Source organism: Myotis myotis, unplaced genomic scaffold, assembly GCF_014108235.1.
Source record: "Myotis myotis isolate mMyoMyo1 unplaced genomic scaffold, mMyoMyo1.p scaffold_m19_p_9, whole genome shotgun sequence".
NCBI lineage: Eukaryota > Metazoa > Chordata > Mammalia > Chiroptera > Vespertilionidae > Myotis > Myotis myotis.
Window position 1 is genome coordinate 20,322,022 of NW_023416401.1, and position 23,677 is coordinate 20,345,698.

The following is a 23,677-nucleotide window of genomic DNA, read 5'->3' on the forward strand; positions in this document are numbered from 1 at the left end:
CAAGGTGGCAACTGCAGGTCTTTCCTGACCCAGTCCGGGGAGTCACATATTGTCACTTTCACAATATCCCATTGGTGACATAGGTCAAGGGGGACACCACTGTGCTTGTTCATAAACTGGGAGCTCCTCAGTCATATCTGCCTGTGTTCGGGGGCCACCTGTTAGTCTTCATTTCCCTTTGCATTCCAGCTCCACGAGGCTGGCGACCACAGCATATTTCTCTTTTATTACAAACACAGGTGTGTAAGGTATCACCATGTCACGGTAATAATAGCAGCCCTTATACAGCAGATATTATGTATTGGGCATGTCCTAAGCACTTTACATCTATTAACTCATTTAACCATTTCAAAACCCAAAAGTTATCATTGCCCACCCTCCTCCATTTTACAGATGAGAAAACCACGGCACACAAAAGCAAAGCAACATCTCCAAGGCCACACAGACAGCAAATGTCAAAGCAAGGGTTTGAACCAAGGCAATGTAGGGAGTAGTGCTCTCAACCACTGCACTTGACCACCAATAGAAGGGATCCTAGATGTCATGGGGGGTAGGAGTTCTCAGGCTCTTCCGGGAGCAGCTAGAGAGGGTCCATGACTGAGCGCTGGGTAGTACCATATCTAAGGGCAGCAGCCAAGAAAGCGCTGGGAAGGAGATGGGAAGGGGCAAGCTCAGGGGCAGGAAAAGAAACAGGAGATGGGTGTATGCTTATATCAGATGTGGGAGGGCAGAATTGGGCCCAAAACTGTGAAGGCCATCAAGTGGCTGTGGAGCATGAAGATGACATTAGAGGCCCTCGATGAAGGCATTGGGGCCATGTTGAATGGGTCCCAGATTACAGCGGGTTGGGAGATGACGGGAGATGAGACAGCTGGTGTGGCCCACTCTTAGGAGAGGCTGGCTGTCAATGGAAGAGGAGGCAGCGTGGTGAGTGTGGGGAGAGAGGGAGAAGGATCATCCCAGCATAACAGGAGAGGTCCAGACAGATCTCAGCCTGGCCCCCACCCCCTGCCCAGGCCAAGTCGGGAAAAATCTGCCTGGCAACGGGTTAGTCTAGATCTCAGAAGGAAGCCCCACCACAGGCAGTGCCAAGTGAGGCCTGAAGACACAAATATTTGCTTGGCTTCTGCTCTTCTTGTTCAAATAGGGCATTGGCAGTGGGGCTGGAGGCTGGCTGCTGTGGCAAGGAAGTGAACGTCAGTGAGGGTGGAGAGTGTGAAGGAGGAGCAATTGCTCTGGGGCCACTAATGAATCCCGCAGGCTCGGAGCTACTGGAATCCAACAGCTCATGGAAGCGGCTAAGTAACACCCCAGCTCCTTTAGCAGACATCTGTTCAAACAAAGCCAACCTTTTCCCTGGCATCGTCTCCAACGCAGTCCCAAGCCGCCCTGCTCTGTCTGGCTGTGGCTGAATCAGTCCAGTTGGACTGTGTGCTACAGGGGTGCAGAGAGGCTGTGGATGGCGTGTTTTTTCAGCAGGATGTTATGGCCAGTACCGTGGATGGCCATGTCTGTGCATCTCTGGGGCCAGTATGTAAGAGTCCATGTGTGCTGCTGTGGTCTGAGTGTGTGTGTGTGTGTGTGTGTGTGTGTGTGTGTGTGTGCTGCTGTGGTCTGAGTGTGTGTGTGTGTGTGTGTGTGTGCTGCTGTGGTCTGAGTGTGTGTGTGTGTGTGTGTGTGTGTGCTGCTGTGGTCTGAGTGTGTGTGTGTGTGAGTGTGTGTGTGTGTGCTGCTGTGGTCTGAGTGTGTGTGTGTGTGTGTGTGTGTGTGTGCTGCTGTGGTCTGAGTGTGTGTGTGTGTGAGTGTGTGTGTGTGTGCTGCTGTGGTCTGAGTGTGTGTGTGTGTGTGTGCTGCTGTGGTCTGAGTGTGTGTGTGTGTGTGTGTGTGTGTGTGAGTGTGTGTGTGTGTGCTGCTGTGGTCTGAGTGTGTGTGTGTGTGTGTGCTGCTGTGGTCTGAGTGTGTGTGTGTGTGTGTGTGTGGTGCTGTGGTCTGAGTGTGTGTGTGTGTGTGTGTGTGTGTGCGCGTGCTGCTGTGGTCTGAGTGTGTGTGTGTGTGTGTGCTGCTGTGGTCTGAGTGTGTGTGTGTGTGTGTGTGTGTGTGTGTGCTGCTGTGGTCTGAGTGTGTGTGTGTGTGTGAGTGTGTGTGTGTGTGAGTGTGTGTGTGTTTCTGTCTTGCTGTGCAGCTGTATTGTGTGGTGTGTAGCTATGTCACCAGAAGGCTCTAAAGCGCCCTTTTCCATGCTGTGACAATCTGTGTGCCGTGTTACTGTGAGATGGTGCATTGCTGTGTGTGATTTGGTGGTTCACCGTGAGACGTGTGTGTGTGTGTGTGTGTGTGTGTGTGTGTGTGTGTGTTTGCGTGCGCACACACTATAAAATTGTCACAGAGTCTGTACATAGCTATATTATGCTGTCTGGTCATGTACAAAACCACTTGAATAATGGTATGACTGTGTGTAACTCTGTGAATTGGATATTATGCTACATAGAGTGAAGTAGCTGGAGCCTGGAGAGAAGTGAGGTGATCACAGTGTCGGCCAAGCCCAAGGAGGCAGGTGGGGGCCAGGGCGGGGCCTGGAGATTCCAGAACTGACCGGCAAATCCCTGTCGCCACCGGGATGTAGTGGATTAGAGCAGCAGCTTCCTCGTGCATCAGAATCATTTGGGATATTGTTTAAATGCAGCTTCCCAGGCCCATAACCAAAGGTTCTGCTTTACTGGGGCTGAGGCAGGACCCTGTATCTATATTTTTAACAAGATTCCTGGATAGTCGAGGGACCACACTTTAAGAAACATGAATTCCAGGCACCGTAGGAAAAGATGCTGAGAAGATGAGGCACAGTAAGAATCTAGAGGTGAGAGGTGGAAAGCAAAAGAGGAAGAAAGGAGAAAGGGGAGGGAAGATGGAGAGGGCGATGTAACAGGCATGGTCAGTGCCCTGCCCACATCCCCAAGCACTGATCCGCTGACTCCCCGCCTCAGAGGTTGAGGATTGCCCCCCACTCTTCCCAGCAATTCTCAGTACACAGCACCATCTCAGCCTCCCCCCTCCCCACCCCAAGTACTAGACAGTGGGGCTCAAGCCCTCTGAGGAATGAGTGGTGAGGGTTCTCTCTGGCCTTTGAGGTGACTAATCAATGTGATTGATCCTTAGAAGTCTCCACCTCCACAATGTGTTTGAGGCCACAGTCTGTGGCCCCCAGGCCCTGCAGCCAGCAGTTGCACTCGAAGGCACCTTCCAGGGCCGCCCTCAGCCTCTGACCTGGGGAGGCAGCACCAGGCCGGCGGGATCTGCTAAAGTCTCCAGCTCCACCTGGATGGGATTCCTCCTCACATTGTCTGGAGGCCGAGTCTGCGCAGTCAGATGCCGCTGCTCTTTGGTAAACCCAGCCTGTCTCCCTGGGCAGCCCCACCATCTGCCTTGGCAACTTCCTACAGGATGTACTGCATGGAAAAGACCCCGCTACGAGGGACCCAGCTGCTCAACGGTCAGCTCCTGGGAGTACGTGGTTGGCTTTGTTCTGGGGTCATTTCAGAGACTGTTTCAGCACATGTCTGCATACACAGCGCCATTTCAGCCTTTTGCCCAATGCTGAAGTGGGGGGAGGGCTCTGGGTCTGATCTATGGGTCCATGGTCTTCACTAGAACAACAAATATGCCCCCTTGATGAGCTGATGCCTGCCCAGGGCACCATGGGAGAAAAACATTGCAGCTGTGTCCAACGCAGAAGGTTGCAGAGTGGCTTGGTGAGCGCTGGGAGTCGGGAGTGGGATGGCAGCAGGCCGGTGATGCCCTGCCCCACATCCCCTCCGCCATCTCCGGGCTCCGTAGGCAGTTCCAGAGCCATTGGCAGCTTTCATCTCAGTGTCTAGTTCCCTCTTCTTCTCACCCTGAAGGCTTTTCCTGGTGCCACGTGACCTGGAAGTGCTGGGGGGGGTGTCCTCTCAGCGGACCAATACTCCAGGCTCCCCTTCCCTTGGTGGGACAATCCTGAGGTTCAGTCTGTGTGATTCCTCAGAGGAAAGAGCCCAACTGCTACAGTGGGCAACTCACTCATTATGCAGAGGCTTGAGGCTTCTTCCACTGGCTTTCTCCCTCCGCCTTCCTCACCTGCTTCCTGGGATCATCTCCCAAATCAACCACTTGCACCAAGTCCTTGCTTTGAGGGGAAGCTCACCTAAGACAGAGTGATGGCAAATGTGTCTGCTCCACCCCACCCCACCCCTGATCTGCCATGGGGTCATGACAACACAGTGACACTGACTCTTTGCCAGCACCAGGAGCTGCAGTTGGGGGAGGGGGACAGAGGCAAATGGGTCAGGGCCATAGCCTTGGAAGGGCCCATCTGTAGGGGCTGGTGGACACCTAAGTAAGTACCACCAGCCATGTCCCAAGTGATAGGAAACAGGGGGATGCGGAGAAGGAAGCAGGTGCCGCTGCACAGAGGCCAGCTGAGGTTTCTGAAAAAGGTACCACGTGAGCTGAGCCTCAGGGACAGGCATGTTCCTTGTCCTCTGGGTCCACGATGCATTGTCAGCTCCTCCTCCAGGAGCACTGTGTCCACCTCTTCCTCCTCCACTGGGTCATGCTCCCCAGCAATGGCTGTCATTGCCCCTGAACCTCTCCTCTCTAGCACTCCATGCACACGGCTCTCCCACCAGATCACAAGCTCCATGAGGGCAGGGACTAGGCCTGGCTTTGCTGACATGTCAGTCCCCAGCATGGAGGTCACTGCCTTCCTGCCCCTCTGCCATGGCCCCAGGTCCAACTTCATTGCCACCTGGAGAATTGCACCTATCTCTTCACTGGTCTTCCTTTGCCTTCAGAGACACTTTGCACAACCACTGTGTCGGCCCTGCTTCCCCAGCTCCTAACAGCTATAGCCGGCCCCCTCGCCTGTACAAGGGGCTAATGTGGACCTAGGTGGAAAGAACCAGGAAACCTCATGCCACCCATGGGACCAGAATGTAGAGGCTGGGACTATTTCTACTGCCTTCATTGTTCACAGGCCCCACGTAAGTCCTGGATATCTACATCACCCACTGAGCCACAACCTTGCTCCGAGAGTGGCCCTGTGTGCAAGTGGGTAAATGGAGGCAGAGCCTCCTCCTGTGAATCCTCCAGGAAGCCTCCCCCAACCCACTCCCCTCGGGGCAGGGTAGATACCCTGTGTCCCTATGCTTCCCTCTAGCATAGCCTCCACCATGCAGCAACTTTCATTCATTCACTCACTCATTCAACAACTACTGACTGAGCCCGTACCACGTGAGAGGCGCTGTTCTAGGAGCCGGGATACACCAGTGCACAACGTAGGAAAAATCCTGCCCTCATGGCCCTTCATTCTCTTGGGGGAGACTGATAATAAGGAAGATAAATAACTGCAATATGTTTTAGATCAGGTGGTAATCAGTGCCATGGAGAAACAGAAATCCAAGACGAGCAATAGGAAGGATGGGTGCTGTGGTAAGAAGGTGGCATGTGAGGAAAGACTGAAGGAGGAGAGGGAGGAGCCTTTTCCAGGTAAATGGACAAGAAGTGGTCCAGGCTGCCCCAGGGCCACCTCAGCTTGTGCCCTGTACAGAGAGGGATGGGCTGGATGCGCAGACACTGGGGGGTGAGAACCAAGACACATGCATGGGAGTGAGGTGAGGATCAAGCTCCCAATGTTTGGTGCAGGAGGGACTGCCGTAGCTCTGGCTTTGACCAGGTAAACTCACCCCTGTATCCTACAGGCCCAGGTGATGATGGTGATGCTCTTATTCAAAGATCTACCATGTGGCTTGAGGCTTGCAGAATACTATCAGCTACATTGTGTCTATAGCTCACACCTACTACCTTCAATAGTAGGTAGCGATTGTACTATCCAGGCCTCTTTAGGTTGTAAGTAACAGGAATTTTTTCTCCCATGTGCTAGGGAAAAAAGCCTCACAGAGAATCTGATGTGTAGGCCTGGGTCACATCTCTGTTCCTGGGGTTTGCAGCGTTAGCCCCACCCATATCATACGTATTAAGAAGGATAATTATGAAACGAGGAAGAAAGCAGGTTTCTCCAAGAGAAAGGTACAAAAAGCTCAAGTCCACAAGAGCATAACAGCCTCCCCTCCGCCCGTGTTCCAGAGGAGGAAAGTGATTGCACTCTGAGACGGCAGGTGCCTCGCCCAAGCACACAGCCACGGGATGGAAAAGCCGGGACAAATCCCAGGTCCCAAAACTCTGAGTGTAGGATGCTTTTCCCTTCACTGGAGCTGCTTCCCGGAGGCTAACGCAAAGCATCACTTAACTACCTTAAGAGAGCCACGAGACAGAGGTAACGCTGGCCCAGCCCGCAAGGTCCTTTTATCAAAGCGGACAGAAGTGGTCTCTGCTCTGCCATGGTCCCTCCACAACCAGCCTGGGCCTGGATTCAGAGGAGACAGTGGAGGCAGGATGAGCAGACACTCTCCTCTCAGCGTCAGCCAGCCCAGGCCCAGGCGGGAGCTGTCCCACATCCCCACCACCACCCCCCACCCCATCCAGGCCCCAGCAGGAGTCCAAATAGACAATTAATTACTGCCTGGCGCCCGGGGGCGTTGGCTCCCCTTCCCCTCTGCTCAGCCAAGTGTGTAATGGAAATGGGACCAAAACAGACTCCTCTGCCCAGAGGGACCCTGGCCCCTTCCGCAGAGGATGGAGTCCAGGGAGCCAGAAAGGGGGCGGAGACACAGAGGTGAGTTTATTAAAGCAAGGAGCTTCTCCTCATCCCTCGCCTGTCCCTGACTCTTGGCCGCAGTCTTCTCAGACCCCTGCTCAGAATGGTCCTTTCCTGGCAGCCTGAGTACAGGAGTATGCTTGATATTAATCTTAGATGGTATTAATGGCAGTGTGTTGGGCAGTGACCTCCATACTTTACAAGTATTGTCCCTAAATCCTCAAGTGAGTCCTTTGTTGTAGTTTTTATCTCTGTTTTACAGATGAAAAAGGTTGAGGCCCAGAGAGATGACACGGGCTCTCAGGGGATGGTTTAATGTAGCGGCTGGAGCACAGGACCTGAAATGAGACAGACCCACTTGTGTCTCTTACTCATTCCCCCCCACTCACCCCCACCCCTGCCCAGGGCAAGGTGCTTAACTTCTCTGTGCCTCAATTTCCTCACCTACAAAGTGGTGGTGATAGACTCACCCCATAAAGTTGCTAGGACAGTGTTTGAGGGGAAGTGTTCAATAAATGGTAGCTATGTGGCTTTAGAGGGTAGGTGCTGTTATAACCTGTTCTGCAACAACTTAAAAATATAAAATGCACTATTTTAAAGTTGATCATAATATGTGCATTCTATTTTCACCCTACGCACATGTAATGAAGAACATGTCATTCACAAAATTTCAGGCACATTTTGAATCTTCTCATTCTGCCCCTATGCCCCTCACCAGTCAACAGCTCAGTTGGGCATGATTTTCTGTTTTTTTTTATGTTAAGAACATAAGGGGAATTTTTGCTTGTTCCTAGATGAGCCATATCAATTCTGATGATGAATTTGCTTTTATAACACTCAGACACCCTTGCTGGAGACTCTTAGAAATTCCCCAATCTTGTTGAAAAATCTTTTCCCTAAAATGGGGGAAATTGACTCCCCCAGACATCCCGATGGGCAGACTGGTAACTTTTGCGCAATAAAGAGAAGAGAAAAACCCAGTCCAGATCAATGGCATATAAAAGACAAGTCACACACAACTAGAGTGAGCCAGGGCCTGACCGTGGTGGCTAAGTGGTTGAGCATCGACCTATGAACCAGGAGGTCATAGTTTGATTCCCGGTCAGGCCACATACCTGAGTTGCTGGTGTGCAGGAGGCAGCTGATCAATGATTCTCTCTCATCATTGATGTTTCTATCTCTCTCCCTCTCCCTTCCTCTCTGAAATCAATCAATCAATATATATATTTTTTAAAAATATATATATATTTTATTGATTTTTTACAGAGAGGAAGGGAGAGGGATAGAGAGTTAGAAACATCGATGAGAGAGAAACATCGATCAGCTGCCTCCTGCATACCCTCTACTGGGGATGTGCCCACATCCAAGGTACATGCCCTTGACCGGAATCGAACCGGTCAGGGCAATAAATATATATTTTTTAAAAGAGTGAGCCAGCTGAAACCGGTTTGGCTCAGTGGATGGAGCGTCAGCCTGCGGACTGAGGGGTCCCAGGTTCGATTCCGATCAAGGGCATGTACCTTGGTTGCGGGCACATCCCTAGTGGGGGGTGTGCAGGAGGCAGCTGATCGATGTTTCTCTCTCATCGATGTTTCTAATTCTCTATCTCTCTCCCTTCCTCTCTGTAAAAAATCAATAAAATATATTTTAAAAAAAAAAAAAAGAGTGAGCCAGAGATGCCTCTCCTCCACTCATGGCTTTCTAGCGAGCCTTGTCTCCCCTGCAGCCTCTGAGCCCGAGGAGCAACAGGGGGAGGGGACTGGGTTAATTCATTTCTGCAGCCCCCACACCCTACAGGGGGTCCAGCGCAGAACCAGAGCTTGGTAAAGATTGAATAAGGAATGAATGAATGAATGGCATATCTAAGCATTAGAGGATGAAGAGTGAAGGAGAAATAATTAGAGAGCTATCTATTCTCAGCTCCTTTAGAATGCTGAATAATCTCTATATTCCTTGTAAAAGATCTCCAAAGATAAATTAAGAGGAGGGAAAAAACACAAGAGTATACAACAAGGTGTAGAATGTGCTCCCTTTTGTGTAAAAAAAAAAGAAAAAGGAAAAGACAGTGTGAATATGTATTCGTATTTGTTTACATATTTGTACTTGTGGTGTAGGCAAATGGAAGGCTACTTAAGAAAACAGTAAGGGTGCTTACGGGAGGATAAGAGGATGGGTGTATGGGAAGCAGGAGTTGGAGACTTTCCACTCTACACATTTTATTTTATTTTTAATTTCTGAACCATATGAAATTTTTTAAAAAAGGAAAGGAAAGGAAAAAAAAATATATAGGAAATTTCTGCTCCAAGAAAATGCTGAATAAGAAACCACCCCCTCGCTTGAAGCCAGTGGAGGGAAAGGAATGCTTAGTTAATACCTAGTTACAGCTCATCTTCTCAAGGACTTAATTAAGGGCTTGGTGATCTCCTCACCTATCGATCTCAGACCAGAAAGCATTAGGTAAATTCCCAGAAGCCCTGAGCTTTTCACAATCGTTTCTCTGAACTCCAAGCCTTTTGTCAGTCGCCCGGGCATCCTCCCAGGATGGAGGAGGGACGGAGTTGGTAGTGGCTACGGGGGCTAGAGGTGGCAGGCAAGAAGTGGCCTGCCTTCAAGTGTGCATTCTGAACCACAGAAATGAGAGTCAGTGGGAGTGGGCTGGGAACAGAGAGGAACTGCCGGAGAGGAGGCTGCTCAGACCCGCTGGGGTCAGGACACACAGGGCCTTGTGGTTGTGAGTTGGCGAGCGGGTCAGTTTGGACTTCATCGTGAGGGCCGCTGGGTGACTGAGAAGGCAGACTTGGCTTTAGAACTCTCCCAGGTAAGCTTCATGCCCAGAGACGCAGCCTTCGGTGGCTGGGGATGCCACCACATAGACCCAGAGGGCCCCCGTGGCTCTGGGTGACAGGGTCTCTTCCTGAGCCACCCCTACCTCCCAGAGCCCCCCTTGGGCTCCAGTACTGGAGAGGAGCTGAGGGACTGTGTTTCCAGTGGACTAACTCAGACCCTCTTCATCTTGAATGAGGAGCAGGCTGAGGCTTCTCAGCCAATCACCAAGCCCACCCTAATGAGCCATAATGACGCCTGATTGCTCCTTTGTGTTACTGGGCTGGCTCTCAGCGCCTCTTCCATCTGAGGCTGTGGCTGTGGGGACGGGAAATGGGAGCCTTGATGACTAATATGCACCACTGGTTTCCTGTTTTAGGATAAACACATGTTGGGGACAGGGTCTCTCCCCCGCCCCCCAACCCATTCTCAGAGATCTAAGTGCCGGGCATAGGTGAGTGAGGGTGGGGTGAAGGTGAGTAGAACCAGTTCCCACAGTTTGCAAGGCATATATTTGACTATGGGGCAGAATCATATCCCTATTTGGCTGAGTAACTGAAGCCCAGAAAAGGGTTAGTGTATAATCACAGATAGTAGATAATGGAACCAAGCAAGGTTCCACTCATTAATTCAGTCAACAAACATTCATTGACCATCTACTATGTGTCAGGCACTGTGCTAGGTGTTACATATAAACCCAGAGCTTTTCCAATGGAGACAACAATAAGCATAGCTAGTTTTTATTGAGCATTTACTATGTGCTGGGTGCTTCACTACCTACTTTTTGTGTGATGTTTCATTAATCCTCCACCAACACTGTGAAGCTACTGAATGGGCAGAAAATGCTCCAGTGGGGCAGAAGGTGTTTCTGTCTCCATCCTGAAGGGTGGCACATGCCAAAGATAGTTCACAAATAGGGGCATTTGGAAAGAACAGGGACTGAGCAGCTGAAGAGATGAGAGAGAGTCCAAAGGGGAGGAGTCACCTCAAGATGAGTGACCACATGGGGAACTCCCGAGATCTGATCAAAGAACTCACATCCCATCCCGAGGAGGGTGGGAGCCCGATGAGCTGATTAGAACACAGGCATGCACACACAGACACACACATGCATGCACACACCCACCAATTATGTTGTATTGAAAGATCCTACTTGGACACAAACTAAAAGCCTCCTCTACATCTTCCTTTGAACTCCACGTGCAACTCTGTGCACTACCCAGTTTAATCACGAATGTCCCAACCCTTCCTCGCACTGCCGAGGCATGGTTTTAGGATAATCATTTTTATCCCCATTTAACAGATGAGTAAACTGAGGCTGAGAGACCCTGAGTCACCTGCGCCAGTCACTCACCCAGGAGTGGCAGAGTTGACTCCAGAGCTGAAATCTGAACCAACCTCAGGCTGCCCTTGGAGCCACTGATCATGAGGCCAGCCTTGCTGCCCTGGGTACCTGGCAGGCAGTGGGTGGAACAGCCTGAGCCCCTCACTATAAAACAAAAGGCCCCTCCCCCTCTTGCCTCTCCTCCTCCCCACAGCCCAGCTCGGCTCAGAGCTATTAACCAGGTCACGCTGGCTTGTCCCAGTCCAATAGTTCCCTTAATTGCCTTTTTATACCACGTCGTACAACTGTTCATTACGCTGTCATATTTCCCCTTGAAGGCAACAGTGGGGGAGCAGAACCGAGGATGGGGACCCGTCCAGGTGGCAGGGGCTGTGTGTGGGGCACCAATGTGTGAAGCTTATTTTCTCCTTGGTCAGAATGAATTAAACGCATGCTTCTCACACTTGAGTAATATGTGAGCCATTTTTAAAGGGGAAAAATAAATCACAGCCCCCTCCCAACATTTGACAAATTATCTTTATTACAATTTTACTAAAATATGCACAAACATAAAGCTAAGTATAAACCCTTATCCTTTTAGCTCCATACAACGGGAAAAGTTAAGACCATGCACCAATGTGATACAAAAAAAAGCTACATAATCAGAAATTTCAAAATAACACGATTCATTTCACGTGATGGATGATGTGTTGCTAAAATTAAATCGCCACTTGCACAGTGAGCATGGTTCTATATGCTTCAGCACTTAGCCCCCCTCTGTTCTTTTGTCATGAGGCCCATGACAATTAAAGCGGTATTTGGTCTTCCAGGAGACCTAGAATCTGCTGCAAGATTTTTTTTTTCAGACATAAAATATTATAAAATTAATTAATTCTGGGTGAGAGCTCACACACCCCGGTTAGGAAACAATCCATGTCCCAGGAACCTTTATGAGCCGTGGGGGCTAAGCCATCCTGTGGGAAGAGCCATGTGTTCTTGGGGCTGTAAAGCCCAGGACACAGAGTTCAGCTCTCGGAGGCCAGACCTCACCAAGACTTCAGCGAAATCCACAAGCATCTGCTCTATACCTGCCCTGTGCCACCCCACCTCCCTGTCCCAGAGGAGTTGCCCATGTGGTCAACAGGAACATGAGGGTCGCCTGGGTGGACACTTAGAGCGGTCAGTGCAGAGAGAATGCCCGAGAACAAACATGAGATCTGTTGGGCCAGTGGGAGTCAGATGTGAATTGCAGCTTCTCCCTGGTGCCCGAGGCCCAAGGCCTTCCTGGCAGACTCACCTGGAGAGCTGAGGTGATAAGGGCAGGGGTTTGCATCCTGGGTCTGCCATTGTTTAGCTGCAAGACCGTGGGCAAATAATTAACCTTTCTGTATGCCAGCGTCCTTATCTGTGAATGGGCATGAAACCAACCCAAGCTCACAGGATGCTGTAAGGCAATAATGAGGGAACACATGTAAAGCACTTATCCTAGAAGCTGGCACAGAATAAGTATTTGTTAAATGTTAATGTTGCTATCTCACCTGAATCCAGTTCTCAGCAGAATTGGAAGAGAACAAAAGGTCTACATTGGGCCCTGAGGCTGGAGGCCAGGGAAACATCAAGGGTGGGCTACAAAGGATTTGAAACAGCACGACATTGTGTGTGCATTTCTGAAGAGAGGTTCTTCAGCCTCATCAGAAAACCAAAGGGGAAGATGTCCAAAGTGCCTGACCTAGAAGAATCTTTGGCCCCTGAGCTGGTGCTGGTCCGGGGCTGGCAGAGGCCTTCAGTGTCTTAGTCAGCTCAAGTGCCATAACAAAACACCACAGACTAGGTCCCTTACAAGACAGGCATTTATTTTCTCACAGCTCTGGAGGCTGGAGGTCCAAGATCAAGGTCTGGCAGGTTGGGGTTGGTTTCTGGTGGGGACTCTCTCCCTGGCCTCCTCACTGTGCCTTCACATGTCGGAGGGAGCAAACGAGCTCTCTTCTGGAATCCCTTCTTCTATAGACACTAATCCTATCAAACCAGGGCCCCACCCTTATGGCCTCATTTAACAGTAATTACTTCCTTAGAGGCCCTGTCTCCAAATACACTGGGGGTTAAGGCTTCATCATAATGAATTCGGGGAGGTGGAGGCACAATTTGGCCCACAGCACTCAGCGAGGCAGGTTATCCTAGATCTGTGTGAGGGAAGGTGTTGACCAGCAAAGGCTAACCCTTGATCCTTCTAGCAAGGATCACCCCCAGCTTCCCTGGCCCAAATAATCCAACGCCACGACTCCCATAACCATCCCTCCAACCTCCCCCTTTCCCCCTGCTTGTGCCCATCTATCACCACCTCCCCATGTTCAGTGCTGCAGTTCCTGTGTGCAACCTCCTAAAATGACAATGGACTAATGTAAGGATTGTTCAAATTTAAGAAGATAATCCCGAGTGCTCAACAGTGCTTGGCACACAAAGAGTACTCAATAAAGGTTAGCTCTGCACCAACAGGTTTCAGGGTCCAGGAGATCAGACCCACAGCCCCTTTGCACTCCTAGAGTCCAGGGTCCTTATCACAGGGCTCACTGGAGCCATAGCCTCCCCAACACTGTCACTCCCTGTTGTTATAACCGGTGACTCACAGATTCCTGGGGGTACAGAGTGTGCACCCCAAGCCCGCTCTGAACAAAAAGCACATCTCACACAGGTATGTATGACTGGCTTTCAACTATGTAGAAGGTGATGTGAGCATAAAGGAAAATCCATTTGGAAGAGCAACAGAATTCAGAGCTGGATTTTGGCCATTGTGTGTGTGTTTCCTCAACCAATGATACTAGATGTTCATGGGGGGAAATGGTTTTGTTACATCAATGTAATTCAACCCCAAAAATGTTTATTGGGTATTTACTATGTGCTAGGGACCCAGTGGGAAAGTCACCATGCTCCCTGCTTCCCAGCATGACAGGAGGGCAGAAACCATTGAACTAACCCACCGAGTCTGGTCCAGAGCTTCTCTCTCAGTTCCAGGCAGCTCTTCCTAGTTTCAAAGGCTTCTGAGGACCAGGCCTGGGTCCCCATGTCCCCTGTTCCTTTGGCGTTTCCTAGAGCCATGTGCACAAAAGGCTTGACCCTAGAGGCCCAGAGGCCATGAAATCCAGCTTCCCTTGCCCTGAGGCAGGACTCACCGGACATGATCTCTGACTGGATACCTAGCCTCTACCTACATGCCTCCAGAGGTGGGCTGCTCACTACCTCAGCCCGGTAAACTGCTAATATTTACAACGTCATTATTGTATTTTACTATGTTTTACCCCGAGTCAGCAGAGGCAGCACCTACACCCCGAGGGTCCCACCTGATTTTTTCTCACCAAAGGCAGAAGAATCAGGGTTTTTGTTCTGGGCCTGGGCTGCCCACTTGGAGCCCTCAACCTTGCTGCCTCTCTCCTCCCTTGTGCCTGTGGGCACAGGATCAGGAAATTGGGTTTGGGTTTGGGGCAAGGTGGGCATGCAGCTGCAAGGAAGTCGCACCGATGCCCCGGCTTGAAGAGGGGAGGATGATTTCTAGAGCCAGTGCCTGTCCTTTCAGCAGGAAAAGGCTCACGGACAGAACTTGCTTTGGAAAGCGAAGGGGGGGCTCTGTCTGTGATCATTCAGCCCCGAAATGATGCTCATGATGCTGGCTTTCCAGGCCATTAATTCAAGAGCTCTGTGCCCCACCCCCATGTTGCTGCCTGCTCTGGGAGATAAGCCCAGTTGTATTTAACCCTATTTATTCCCCCAAAGTGGCCTCCATCTTCATTCGCCAGGCGTTTAACCGCTTGGGTACTGAAGGCATCAAAAATAGAGAGATGGATCTCCTGTGGGAAGAGGGGTGTGCATCTCACCGGGGCTCAGGCTGCAGGACTGATCCAGAATACAGTCCTTGCTTCATGGGGCTTGGCAGGAGTCCCAGGAGCCCCTCACCCACCCCCACCCCAAGACAGTAGGACTTGTCTGGCCCCAGGATGAAAGCCTCTGTCCCTACTCATCATAGATCAGCAGCAGGGGCAGCTCCAGCTCCCTCACCACCCAGCCACCCAGCCTACATTTCCTTTGTCCCAGATCTGGGTTCTGGCACCTCTGTCTCTTTTGTGCCCTGCTGGCAGGCACCTCTGCTGGCATGTCCTGCTCTGTCTCCCTGTGCCCTCTTCCACTGTGTTCCTTTTATGTCTCCTCTGCCCCCTTCCCTCACTTTGTTCTCTCCTCTTTTCCCCTTCAGTGATCTATAGGAGTTTTCTTTCATTGGTGGGTGCCTGACTGTTGGTCTCAGTGTGAATTGTATGTGTGTGTGTGTGTGTGTGTGTGTGTGTGTGTGTGTGTGTGTGTTTTCCTGTGTCTGGGTATCTGTCACTGTGTGTTTGACTTTCCATGTCTATGCCTGTCTTTGCACTGCTGTGTGTCTAAGTCCTGTTACCCAGCAATTCTGCCTATGGGAATGGGTCTAGGGGTGCCTGTCCTGGTTTCTTTGTGTGGCAGGCAGTCTTGATACAAATCTCATGTGTGTCTGTCTGTGTGCCAGCCTGTCCTTGGCCTGTGCGTGTTGCTCTGTCGATCTGTGTAAATCTGCCCGTGTGCTTGAATCTGTGTGTTGGCCTCATTTCTTTGTGCACCTGTCAGTTGGCTTGTCATTCTCTGTGTGTGAGTGTGTGTGTGCATGTTGTGTGCTGTGTTTCAACTCAGGGGGCCAAGCTGCTGCAAATTCTTCTCATGAGGGTGCCCCTAGAGGAGCTTTTAGGAGAATTTGGAGGTTGATGGTTTCACTAGAGCACAGCTCAACTCATTACCAGCTAGGTAGGTCGTCCTGTTTGTCTCCTGGGGCTGCCTGCCAGGTCCCCTGCCCTCTGCCCTACTCCTGTCTTCCATTCCTTTCCCTTCAGGTCAACGCAGGACTAGAGGGGCAAAGACAGAACTCACTCCGACTCTCACACCAATCATGGGCTTTTTCTTGCACACTGACTTTCCCCCAAACAATGAGAAATGGCCATTGGATATAACAGTAACAACAGCAACACTAATAAAATAATTGCTACCACATATTGGGCACTTAGCACATGCTAAGCATTCTATATGCAATACCTCATAGAATCCTCTCAGTGTGAGGTTATTTTCACAGTTTATTTATAAGAAATGGAAAGTAAGAAAAGCTAAGTATTTCAATGTCACACAGCTAGTATATGATGGGACATGGCCTTTCAATACAGGATGGGCTGCTTCTGAGCTTGCTGCCCAGGAAAGAAGGTAAACAGAGACATTCCCCCCACCCCCACCCCCACCTCCCAGTGGCTGGCATCTAATTACAGCAAAAAAGAAAACCTGGAATCTGATTTTGAATTTCATCTTTTTTGACAGCAAAGTGGCCAATAAGCAGGGAGAGGAGATAGAAGGACAAGATGAGGTCGTGAAAGGGAAGGCACTGGAGGGGAATCAGGTTCCTGGGCCCTAGGCTGCCTGTACCCTGGGCTCTCTGTGACCTTGAGCGGGACACCTCACTGCCAGGCCTGGGTTTGCTTATCTGCACGCTGAGGATGAACGTATGAAAGAAAGGCTCTGCTAGGAGGTTTTAGGGATGGTTTAAGCATTGCAGAAAGGAGCATTGGACTGAATGCTCTCGGAGGTGCCCCCTAGACACAAGAATTGGGGTGGAGAGCACAGGCAGGACTACACTTGGGTCATCTTGGTGATTCCCACAACAGCCAGAAGAGAGCCACCTGCATAGTAGGGCTGTGAGACGGTTTGCTGAATGAATGGTTAATGAATGAATTTCTCATTAACTACTGAAAGAACGTCACAGTCCACCTTGGGTCCCACGGCAGTGATCATCAAAGGAGAAGGAAAGAAAGTCAAGACCCTCATAAAATCCACGAATGGGCAATGACCAGCTGATACATGTATGTCATTGATTCACTTGTCAGAGAAGGCCTCGATGGCTGCCTTCAGGTCTGGGTGTGTATGGGGGGCACTAGGGAACCCCAGTCTCCACCCAGATCATCTGGTGGGCACCTAAAGAATTTCACCAGGAGCAGAAGTGGAGGGAATGAAAATTAGGAGATGATGATCTTTGTCTATAGGAATCTGGGGGAAAGATCCTTTCTCCCCAGAATCTGGGGACTGGGGTGGGGAGGGTCACTGTGTAAGGGCAAATCTCTGGGATGGTAGATCAGTTCTATTTCAAAGCCTCTCCAGAGGAGAGAATCTGTGGTGGGAGGAAGGATCTCTGTCCTGTCTTTGTACCGAATCCTATCATGATTCTGAGGATCTGTCTGGGGAAGGTCTCTATGGACAGCTTTTCTTGTCATAGTGGGGGTCTTCAGGTTGGGGGGGGGGGGGGCGTCGGTCTTGTTTTCTGCCAAGCAGGCTCTTGGGAGAATTTAAGAGGTATATTGGGAGGTTTTAGGAACATCGCTGTCCAATGTGGTGGAAGTTTCCTAATTGGAGAGGAGATTCCGGGAGACTGTAAGGCAGAGGGGAGGAGGAGGGGACTGATGGGGGCGGGGGCGGGGGGGGGGCTGTTGTCCTGGTCAAAGCCCTCAGGCCGCCCTACTTGTGCGCTGACGTGAGCTAATCTAGAAATTCTGCAGGGGAAGACACTGGGGTTCTCCCAGACTCAGAGCCTCAGGATGGGAGAGACGGAGGGGCCTTTTTTCTTCCTTCTGATTCTCCCCACCCCACAGGCCCCCACTCACAGCCGCTAATCCTCCTTCATCTGGGCGGGAGCAGCGGGGTGGCAAAGGGTGCTGTTTACTGCTTAGGAGGGGTCTGAGAGAACATCCAGCTGGGAACACATACTGGGACCCATACTGAACGGCGGACCCGCAGGGAGGCACAATTAGAAAAGGACTCACACCGGCAGAAACGCAGGCAATCCACTTGGAAACGTATGCACACGGAATCCAACACACAAGCTCTGTGCACATCCAGGTTCAAATGTGAACGAAACTACACATTTACATAAACACTGTTACCAAATCTCACCCTGGGAATCCGCTCAGATCCAGCCCGTCTCACTGTCTGATACAGTGTTGGTCTTTGTCTCCTATTCTTGCAGGCGCCACACGCACACCCCACGCAACAGGACCGGTCTGGGTTTTCATGGCCGGGCAGCCGCCGTGCGAGCAAAAGCCCGAGCGCACCGCGCGCCTCCGCGCACCTGGGCCCGCCGAGCGCGCCTTTTCTCCGCGCTGGACACTGGCTAAGTCCCTCCACGGCGCGGGCATTCGCAGACCCGCCGCGAGGCTGTGGAGAGATGCCCTCACCGAATCCTGCCTCCTTCCAGACCCGCCAAACGAAAAGAAAGCGAAAAGCCAACCTTTCGCCTCCATTCTGCACACAGTTGGAGAGCGGTTGGTGGCGAGCGACCCGAAGATTGGCTTCCATCGCAGCATGCTGGACAGGCAGAGACAGCCCCGAGGCCGGGCTACGCATTCTGGAGAGCAATCCATGACCGACATTTCTGCCTTCCAGGGGGGCTTGCGGCCAGGTTTAAGTGCGAGTGAGGCAGATCGACCCCCAGACGGCCGGGCAGACAGCGACAGGTCACCGTCCTGCTGCCTTTCAGGGTATCTAGACCTGTCCTTGGCCAGAGAATCTGGGACCAAAAGGCTCCCGGACTCCGGATGGGGTTGCTGGGACCGCTGGACCGCGAGGATCCGCACGCCCGGGCCCCCTCCCTCCCTGCGGCGGCGGGGTAGGAAGGGCCAGGATCCGAGCTTAGCACCTCCCCCAGAAATGCAGCACTCCAGCCCCCACCGCGCCCTCCGCGCCCCTTCTTCGCGCGCTCCCTCCCGCTGCCTTCCCGCGGACGCCCTTCTGCCCCCATCTCCAGTCTCCTGAGTTCCTTCGTGCCCCCTTTCTCTTCCCCTTGCCCCCTCCTCACACCCCCTGCCTCCGGCGTTTCCCCTCCCTGTCACCCCACCCTCGCCTGATTCCTGGGGGCGGGAGCGCATTGGGCTGCGCAAGGGTGGGGGCGCCGCTCCAGCTTCGCGTAGCTGCTCTGACGCCGCCGCGGCCGCCGCCGCAGCCCAGCCCGCGCCCCGCGGCAGCTCCGCAGTGCACTCGCCGCCGCCGCTCCGCCAGCCCCGCCGCCCGCCCACCAGCCCACCGGGTCGGCCCTGCGCGAGCCTCCACCGCCAGCCGACAGGGTCATGAGCCAGAGCGCCCTGGGGCGCCGCGGGGAAAGCCAGCGAAGATAGCGGCCTCGCGCTCCCCTGGACCTCGCCGCCTCGCCGCGCGCTCCCCGCGTCTCCAGCTCCTTCTGTCCTTTCCGTGGGCCCCGCCGCCGCCATGGCCACCCTGCTCCGCAGCAAGCTGTCCAACGTGGCCACGACCGTGTCCAACAAGTCTCAGGCCAAGGTGAGCGGCATGTTCGCCAGGATGGGTTTTCAGGCGGCCACCGACGAAGAGGCGGTGGGATTCGCGCACTGCGATGACCTAGACTTTGAGCACCGCCAGGGTCTGCAGATGGACATCCTGAAAACAGAGGGCGAGCCCTGCGGGGACGAGGGCGCCGAACCGCCCGTCGAGGGAGACATCCATTACCAGCGCGGCGACGGCGCGCCCCTGCCGCCCTCGGGCTCCAAGGACCAGGCCTTGGGGGCTGGTGGCGAGTTCGGGGGCCACGACAAGCCCAAGATCACGGCGTGGGAAGCGGGCTGGAACGTGACCAACGCTATCCAGGTGAGCGCGGGATTCCCAGCTCTGCCTCCCCTCCCCCACCCAAGCGCTGAGTGCCAGGCTTTATCCCCCGCCCAGTCCCCTGGCGACCTGGGCCGCAAGAGGCCCTCCAGTACCAGGGACCACCCCTCCTCCCACCCCTCCCAGCCCTCAGGAGGAATCCACGCCCGCAGGCTGCGTGTCGCTCCCTGAGCCGCACCACGTCCCGCGGCCCCGCCGCAGCACAGCTAGACTGAGGTTAGGTCAGGGACACCTGCCCTCAAACCCCGCAAAAGGGAGGGAAACAGAAGGAGGGTGAGCAGGGAGGGGTGAGGGAGAAAGAAAATCAGGATTGGAGGAAACGGCGTCGCGTGGGACTCCGGAATGGATTCACAGCTCCATTTTGGGGAGGAAAGGAGAGTGAAAATTTGCTGAGTTGGGAGTCTCCTCCCTCGACACGCACGCATATACACGCGCGCGTATATAGGCAGGCACACATGCCCACAGCCATCTTCCCCGGGAGCAAACACCGGGCACAGGTGCACACCACATGCATCTATGGATAGACCACAAGATTATCCTCAAACGTACCTTCCTGATCCCTACAATCCAACACACAGAAACACATATCTGTACATACATAAACCCACATAAACCCACAAGCACACGCATAAACCCATTCGAACATATCACACACGCACATATGCACAGACGCATGCAGACAGTAACCAGCCCGCTCTCAGTTGGACATACAGGTGGACACACGCTCCTACGGTCCGTGGACCCTCAGCTTGACCTGTGCACAGAGTCTCCCCTCTCGCTCGAAATCCCGGCTACAACGCAGAGAGGAGACCAGCTCCTCCGCGTGTGGCCGGAGCGAAGCAGCTTCTTGCTATGAACAGCCCGCACCCTTTCACCCCTACTTTCAACACCCCTCCCCGCCACTCCCCACCAGGCGGCGCCAGTCTCCTCCGCCGGCAGCGGGTTTGAAGTCAGCACCTTTACGCCGGGAGCTGACGGGGGCGGTCGGGCCGCGGGTCTTGGGGCCAAAGAGGCCTAAGCCCCAGGCGCACTCGGGCCGGGTGGTTTGCCTTCCCCCACGGCGTCCCCGAAGGGCACGGTCGTTGGGGCGCAGAACGTGGGTTTCCCGGGAACGGGAGGCCGCGGCGAGGTTGCCTGAGGACCCGGGCTCTCCGGGCTTCGTGGGGCCCTGCGCACTAAGTGGCCAGTCCCGAAGTGCCTCCCTGTCCAGGGCCCGGCGAGACGGCCAGCGGAACCGGGCACTGGGGGGAGAGGGGGGCTGCTCCCGCATCCAGGGCCGTCTGCGCCTTCGCTGGGGCGTCTTTGAAGGCCGCGTTCCAAGGGCCCGGAAGACCGCCAGCGCGGGAGGCGGGAGGCCCGCGGACCTAGGGAACCCTGGGTTTCGTTAGCTTTCTTCCCCATATGGATTCTAAATCCTCCTTCCACCTCTACCAGCCCGGTCCCACTGCTTCTAGTTGTACATTCCCACTTGATCTAGGCTCGCACACACCACTATCCTGCTTGCCTCTACTCTTCCCACGCAATCCCCTTCTTAGGGCCGGGCCACAAGACTCCCTACCTCCAACCCCGCTTTCTGCCTCCCCTACCGCGCGCCTCCTGCCCGGCTTCCTATAGCCCCTGCAGAAATCCTCACGTGCCCTATGTTCTCGCCTGCCAGTGGCTTGCCCCACACTCTGCCCCCGCTCCTCCCCACACTATTTTTCCTCCCTCCCACTACCGCCTTTAACGTTTCCTTCTCCAGCTCAGCCTCCAGGCACCCACATGTCCCTTATTAGATTCCCTCCTCCCGCCCCCTGTAGCCCCTCCTCCAGCACCTTCTCACCGCCCAAGTCCTCACTTCTGATTCTGTCCCCAGGAACCATCCTCACGTATCTCCACATTCCCCTTCTTTCCTTGTGGTTTGACCTCACACTCAGCCCACTTCACTCCTCCCAGCCATTAGCACACCTTTCCTTTTCTATACACACCTCCGTCTGCATCTCTGACTCAACACCCAGGCTCCCCGTTAAGGCGCTTTGCAACCCTATTTTAGCCTACCCTTAATTTCTGCTCGAAGCCGCTCAGGTCTTGGACTCGCTCTCTTTAGCGCCCCCTACGGCCTGTAGCCTTAAGCCACGGCTCAGGCCCTGTCTTCCAAGGCCGCACCAGCTCAGCCCCGGGTCTGGTTGCCTCTTCGCTCCGCAGGGTATGTTCGTGCTGGGCCTGCCCTACGCCATCCTGCACGGCGGCTACCTGGGGCTGTTCCTCATCATCTTCGCCGCCGTGGTGTGCTGCTACACCGGCAAGATCCTCATCGCCTGCCTGTACGAGGAGAACGAGGACGGCGAGGTGGTGCGCGTGCGGGACTCGTACGTGGCCATCGCCAACGCGTGCTGCGCTCCACGCTTCCCCACGCTGGGCGGCCGCGTGGTGAACGTGGCGCAGATCATCGAGCTGGTGATGACTTGCATCCTGTACGTGGTGGTGAGCGGCAACCTCATGTACAACAGCTTCCCGGGGCTGCCCGTGTCGCAGAAGTCCTGGTCCATCATCGCCACGGCCATGCTGCTGCCCTGCGCCTTCCTTAAGAACCTCAAGGCCGTTTCCAAATTCAGCCTGCTGTGCACCTTGGCCCACTTCGTCATCAACATCCTGGTCATCGCCTACTGCCTGTCGCGGGCGCGCGACTGGGCCTGGGAGAAGGTCAAGTTCTACATCGACGTCAAGAAGTTTCCCATCTCCATCGGCATCATCGTGTTCAGCTACACGTCGCAGATCTTCCTGCCTTCGCTGGAGGGCAACATGCAGCAGCCCAGCGAGTTCCACTGCATGATGAACTGGACACACATCGCCGCCTGCGTGCTCAAAGGCCTCTTCGCGCTCGTCGCCTACCTCACCTGGGCCGACGAGACCAAGGAGGTCATCACGGACAACCTGCCCGGCTCCATCCGCGCGGTGGTCAACATCTTCCTGGTGGCCAAGGCGCTGCTGTCCTACCCGCTGCCCTTCTTCGCCGCGGTCGAGGTGCTGGAGAAGTCGCTCTTCCAGGAAGGCAGCCGCGCCTTCTTCCCCGCCTGCTACGGCGGCGACGGCCGCCTCAAATCGTGGGGGCTGACGCTGCGCTGCGCGCTGGTGGTCTTCACGCTGCTCATGGCCATCTACGTGCCGCACTTCGCGCTGCTCATGGGCCTCACGGGCAGCCTCACGGGCGCCGGCCTCTGCTTCCTGCTGCCCAGCCTTTTCCACCTGCGCCTGCTCTGGCGCAAGCTGTTGTGGCACCAAGTCTTCTTCGACGTCGCCATCTTCGTCATCGGCGGCATCTGCAGCGTGTCCGGCTTCGTGCACTCGCTCGAGGGCCTCATCGAGGCCTACGGAACCAACGCGGAGGACTAGGGGGCCAGGGCGAGCTCCCGCGCTCCTCCCCCTCCCTGCCGCCCGCCCCCACCAGCCCCGTGCGCCCTGCCGCCGCGCTTGGGAAGCCAAGCTTTAAACATCTCCGGTTCCTAGTCTCTGATCATTGGGGAGGGGGGGTGGGCGGGGATAGGGCTCCACTATCCATCGCGTCTGCGTTTCTGTTGTCCTTTCTTTTCCACAACACCCTGGTGTGGGGGGAGGCGGGGGCTCCTTGGTGAGCAGGGTTATCTGTCCTTCCTGGAGGGCCCCACACGTAGGCCCCTGGCACCCAGGGGTGGGCAGGGAGGGAGAGGGGCAGCAGCTCGCAGGCGCGGAAACTTGACCTTAGCGGGACATTTCACATCCATCCAGTGCTCGGAACCTGCAGCGTGCAGCCATTTCCAGCAAGAGCGCTTCCCATTCCGGAGACATTTCAACCCTGCGGCGGGAAAGGCTGGCCGGGAACCCGCTCCGGGTGGGCGGTTTCCATCCGAGGAGCGGGAGGCGAGGAGCGGGGCGGGGTTGGCTTGCCTGCGGGTTTCCAGGAACCCAAACTCATCTTGTGGAACTGTTCTACGTGCGTGTGGTGTGCTCGTGGTGAATAAGATGAAATGTATATCAGAAAAAAAATCTATCTCTACTTTAGAGTGCGGCGCATAATTATATCCGCAAATAAAGAAGAAACAATGGTGCCCGCGGTCTCGGGTCGGTTCTGCGTTTTCCCCCCGCGGGGATCCAGCGCTGGGAGGGCGGCGGGG

General features: G+C 54.0%; 1 protein-coding gene across 1 annotated transcript; it reads left to right on the forward strand.

Moving 5' to 3' along the window:
- The first annotated feature begins 2,994 nt into the window (after nt 1-2,994).
- Nucleotides 2,995-23,033, forward strand: SLC32A1 (solute carrier family 32 member 1). The gene is made up of 3 exons (XM_036323490.1): nt 2,995-3,487; nt 17,902-19,529; nt 21,732-23,033. Exons 2-3 carry the CDS (start codon nt 19,137-19,139, stop codon nt 22,917-22,919), a joined length of 1,581 nt encoding a protein of 526 aa, XP_036179383.1. The 5' UTR covers nt 2,995-3,487; nt 17,902-19,136; the 3' UTR covers nt 22,920-23,033.
- Nucleotides 23,034-23,677: the final 644 nt, after the last annotated feature.

What these genes read in the sequence shown, in the direction of transcription:
- SLC32A1 (XM_036323490.1), top strand. Translation starts at nt 19,137, where the DNA reads ATGGCCACCCTGCTCCGCAGCAAGCTGTCCAACGTGGCCACGACCGTG. An exon ending in ACGTGACCAACGCTATCCAG is followed by an intron (nt 19,530 to 21,731) that starts GTGAGCGCGGGA and finishes TTCGCTCCGCAG; the next exon opens with GGTATGTTCGTGCTGGGCCT.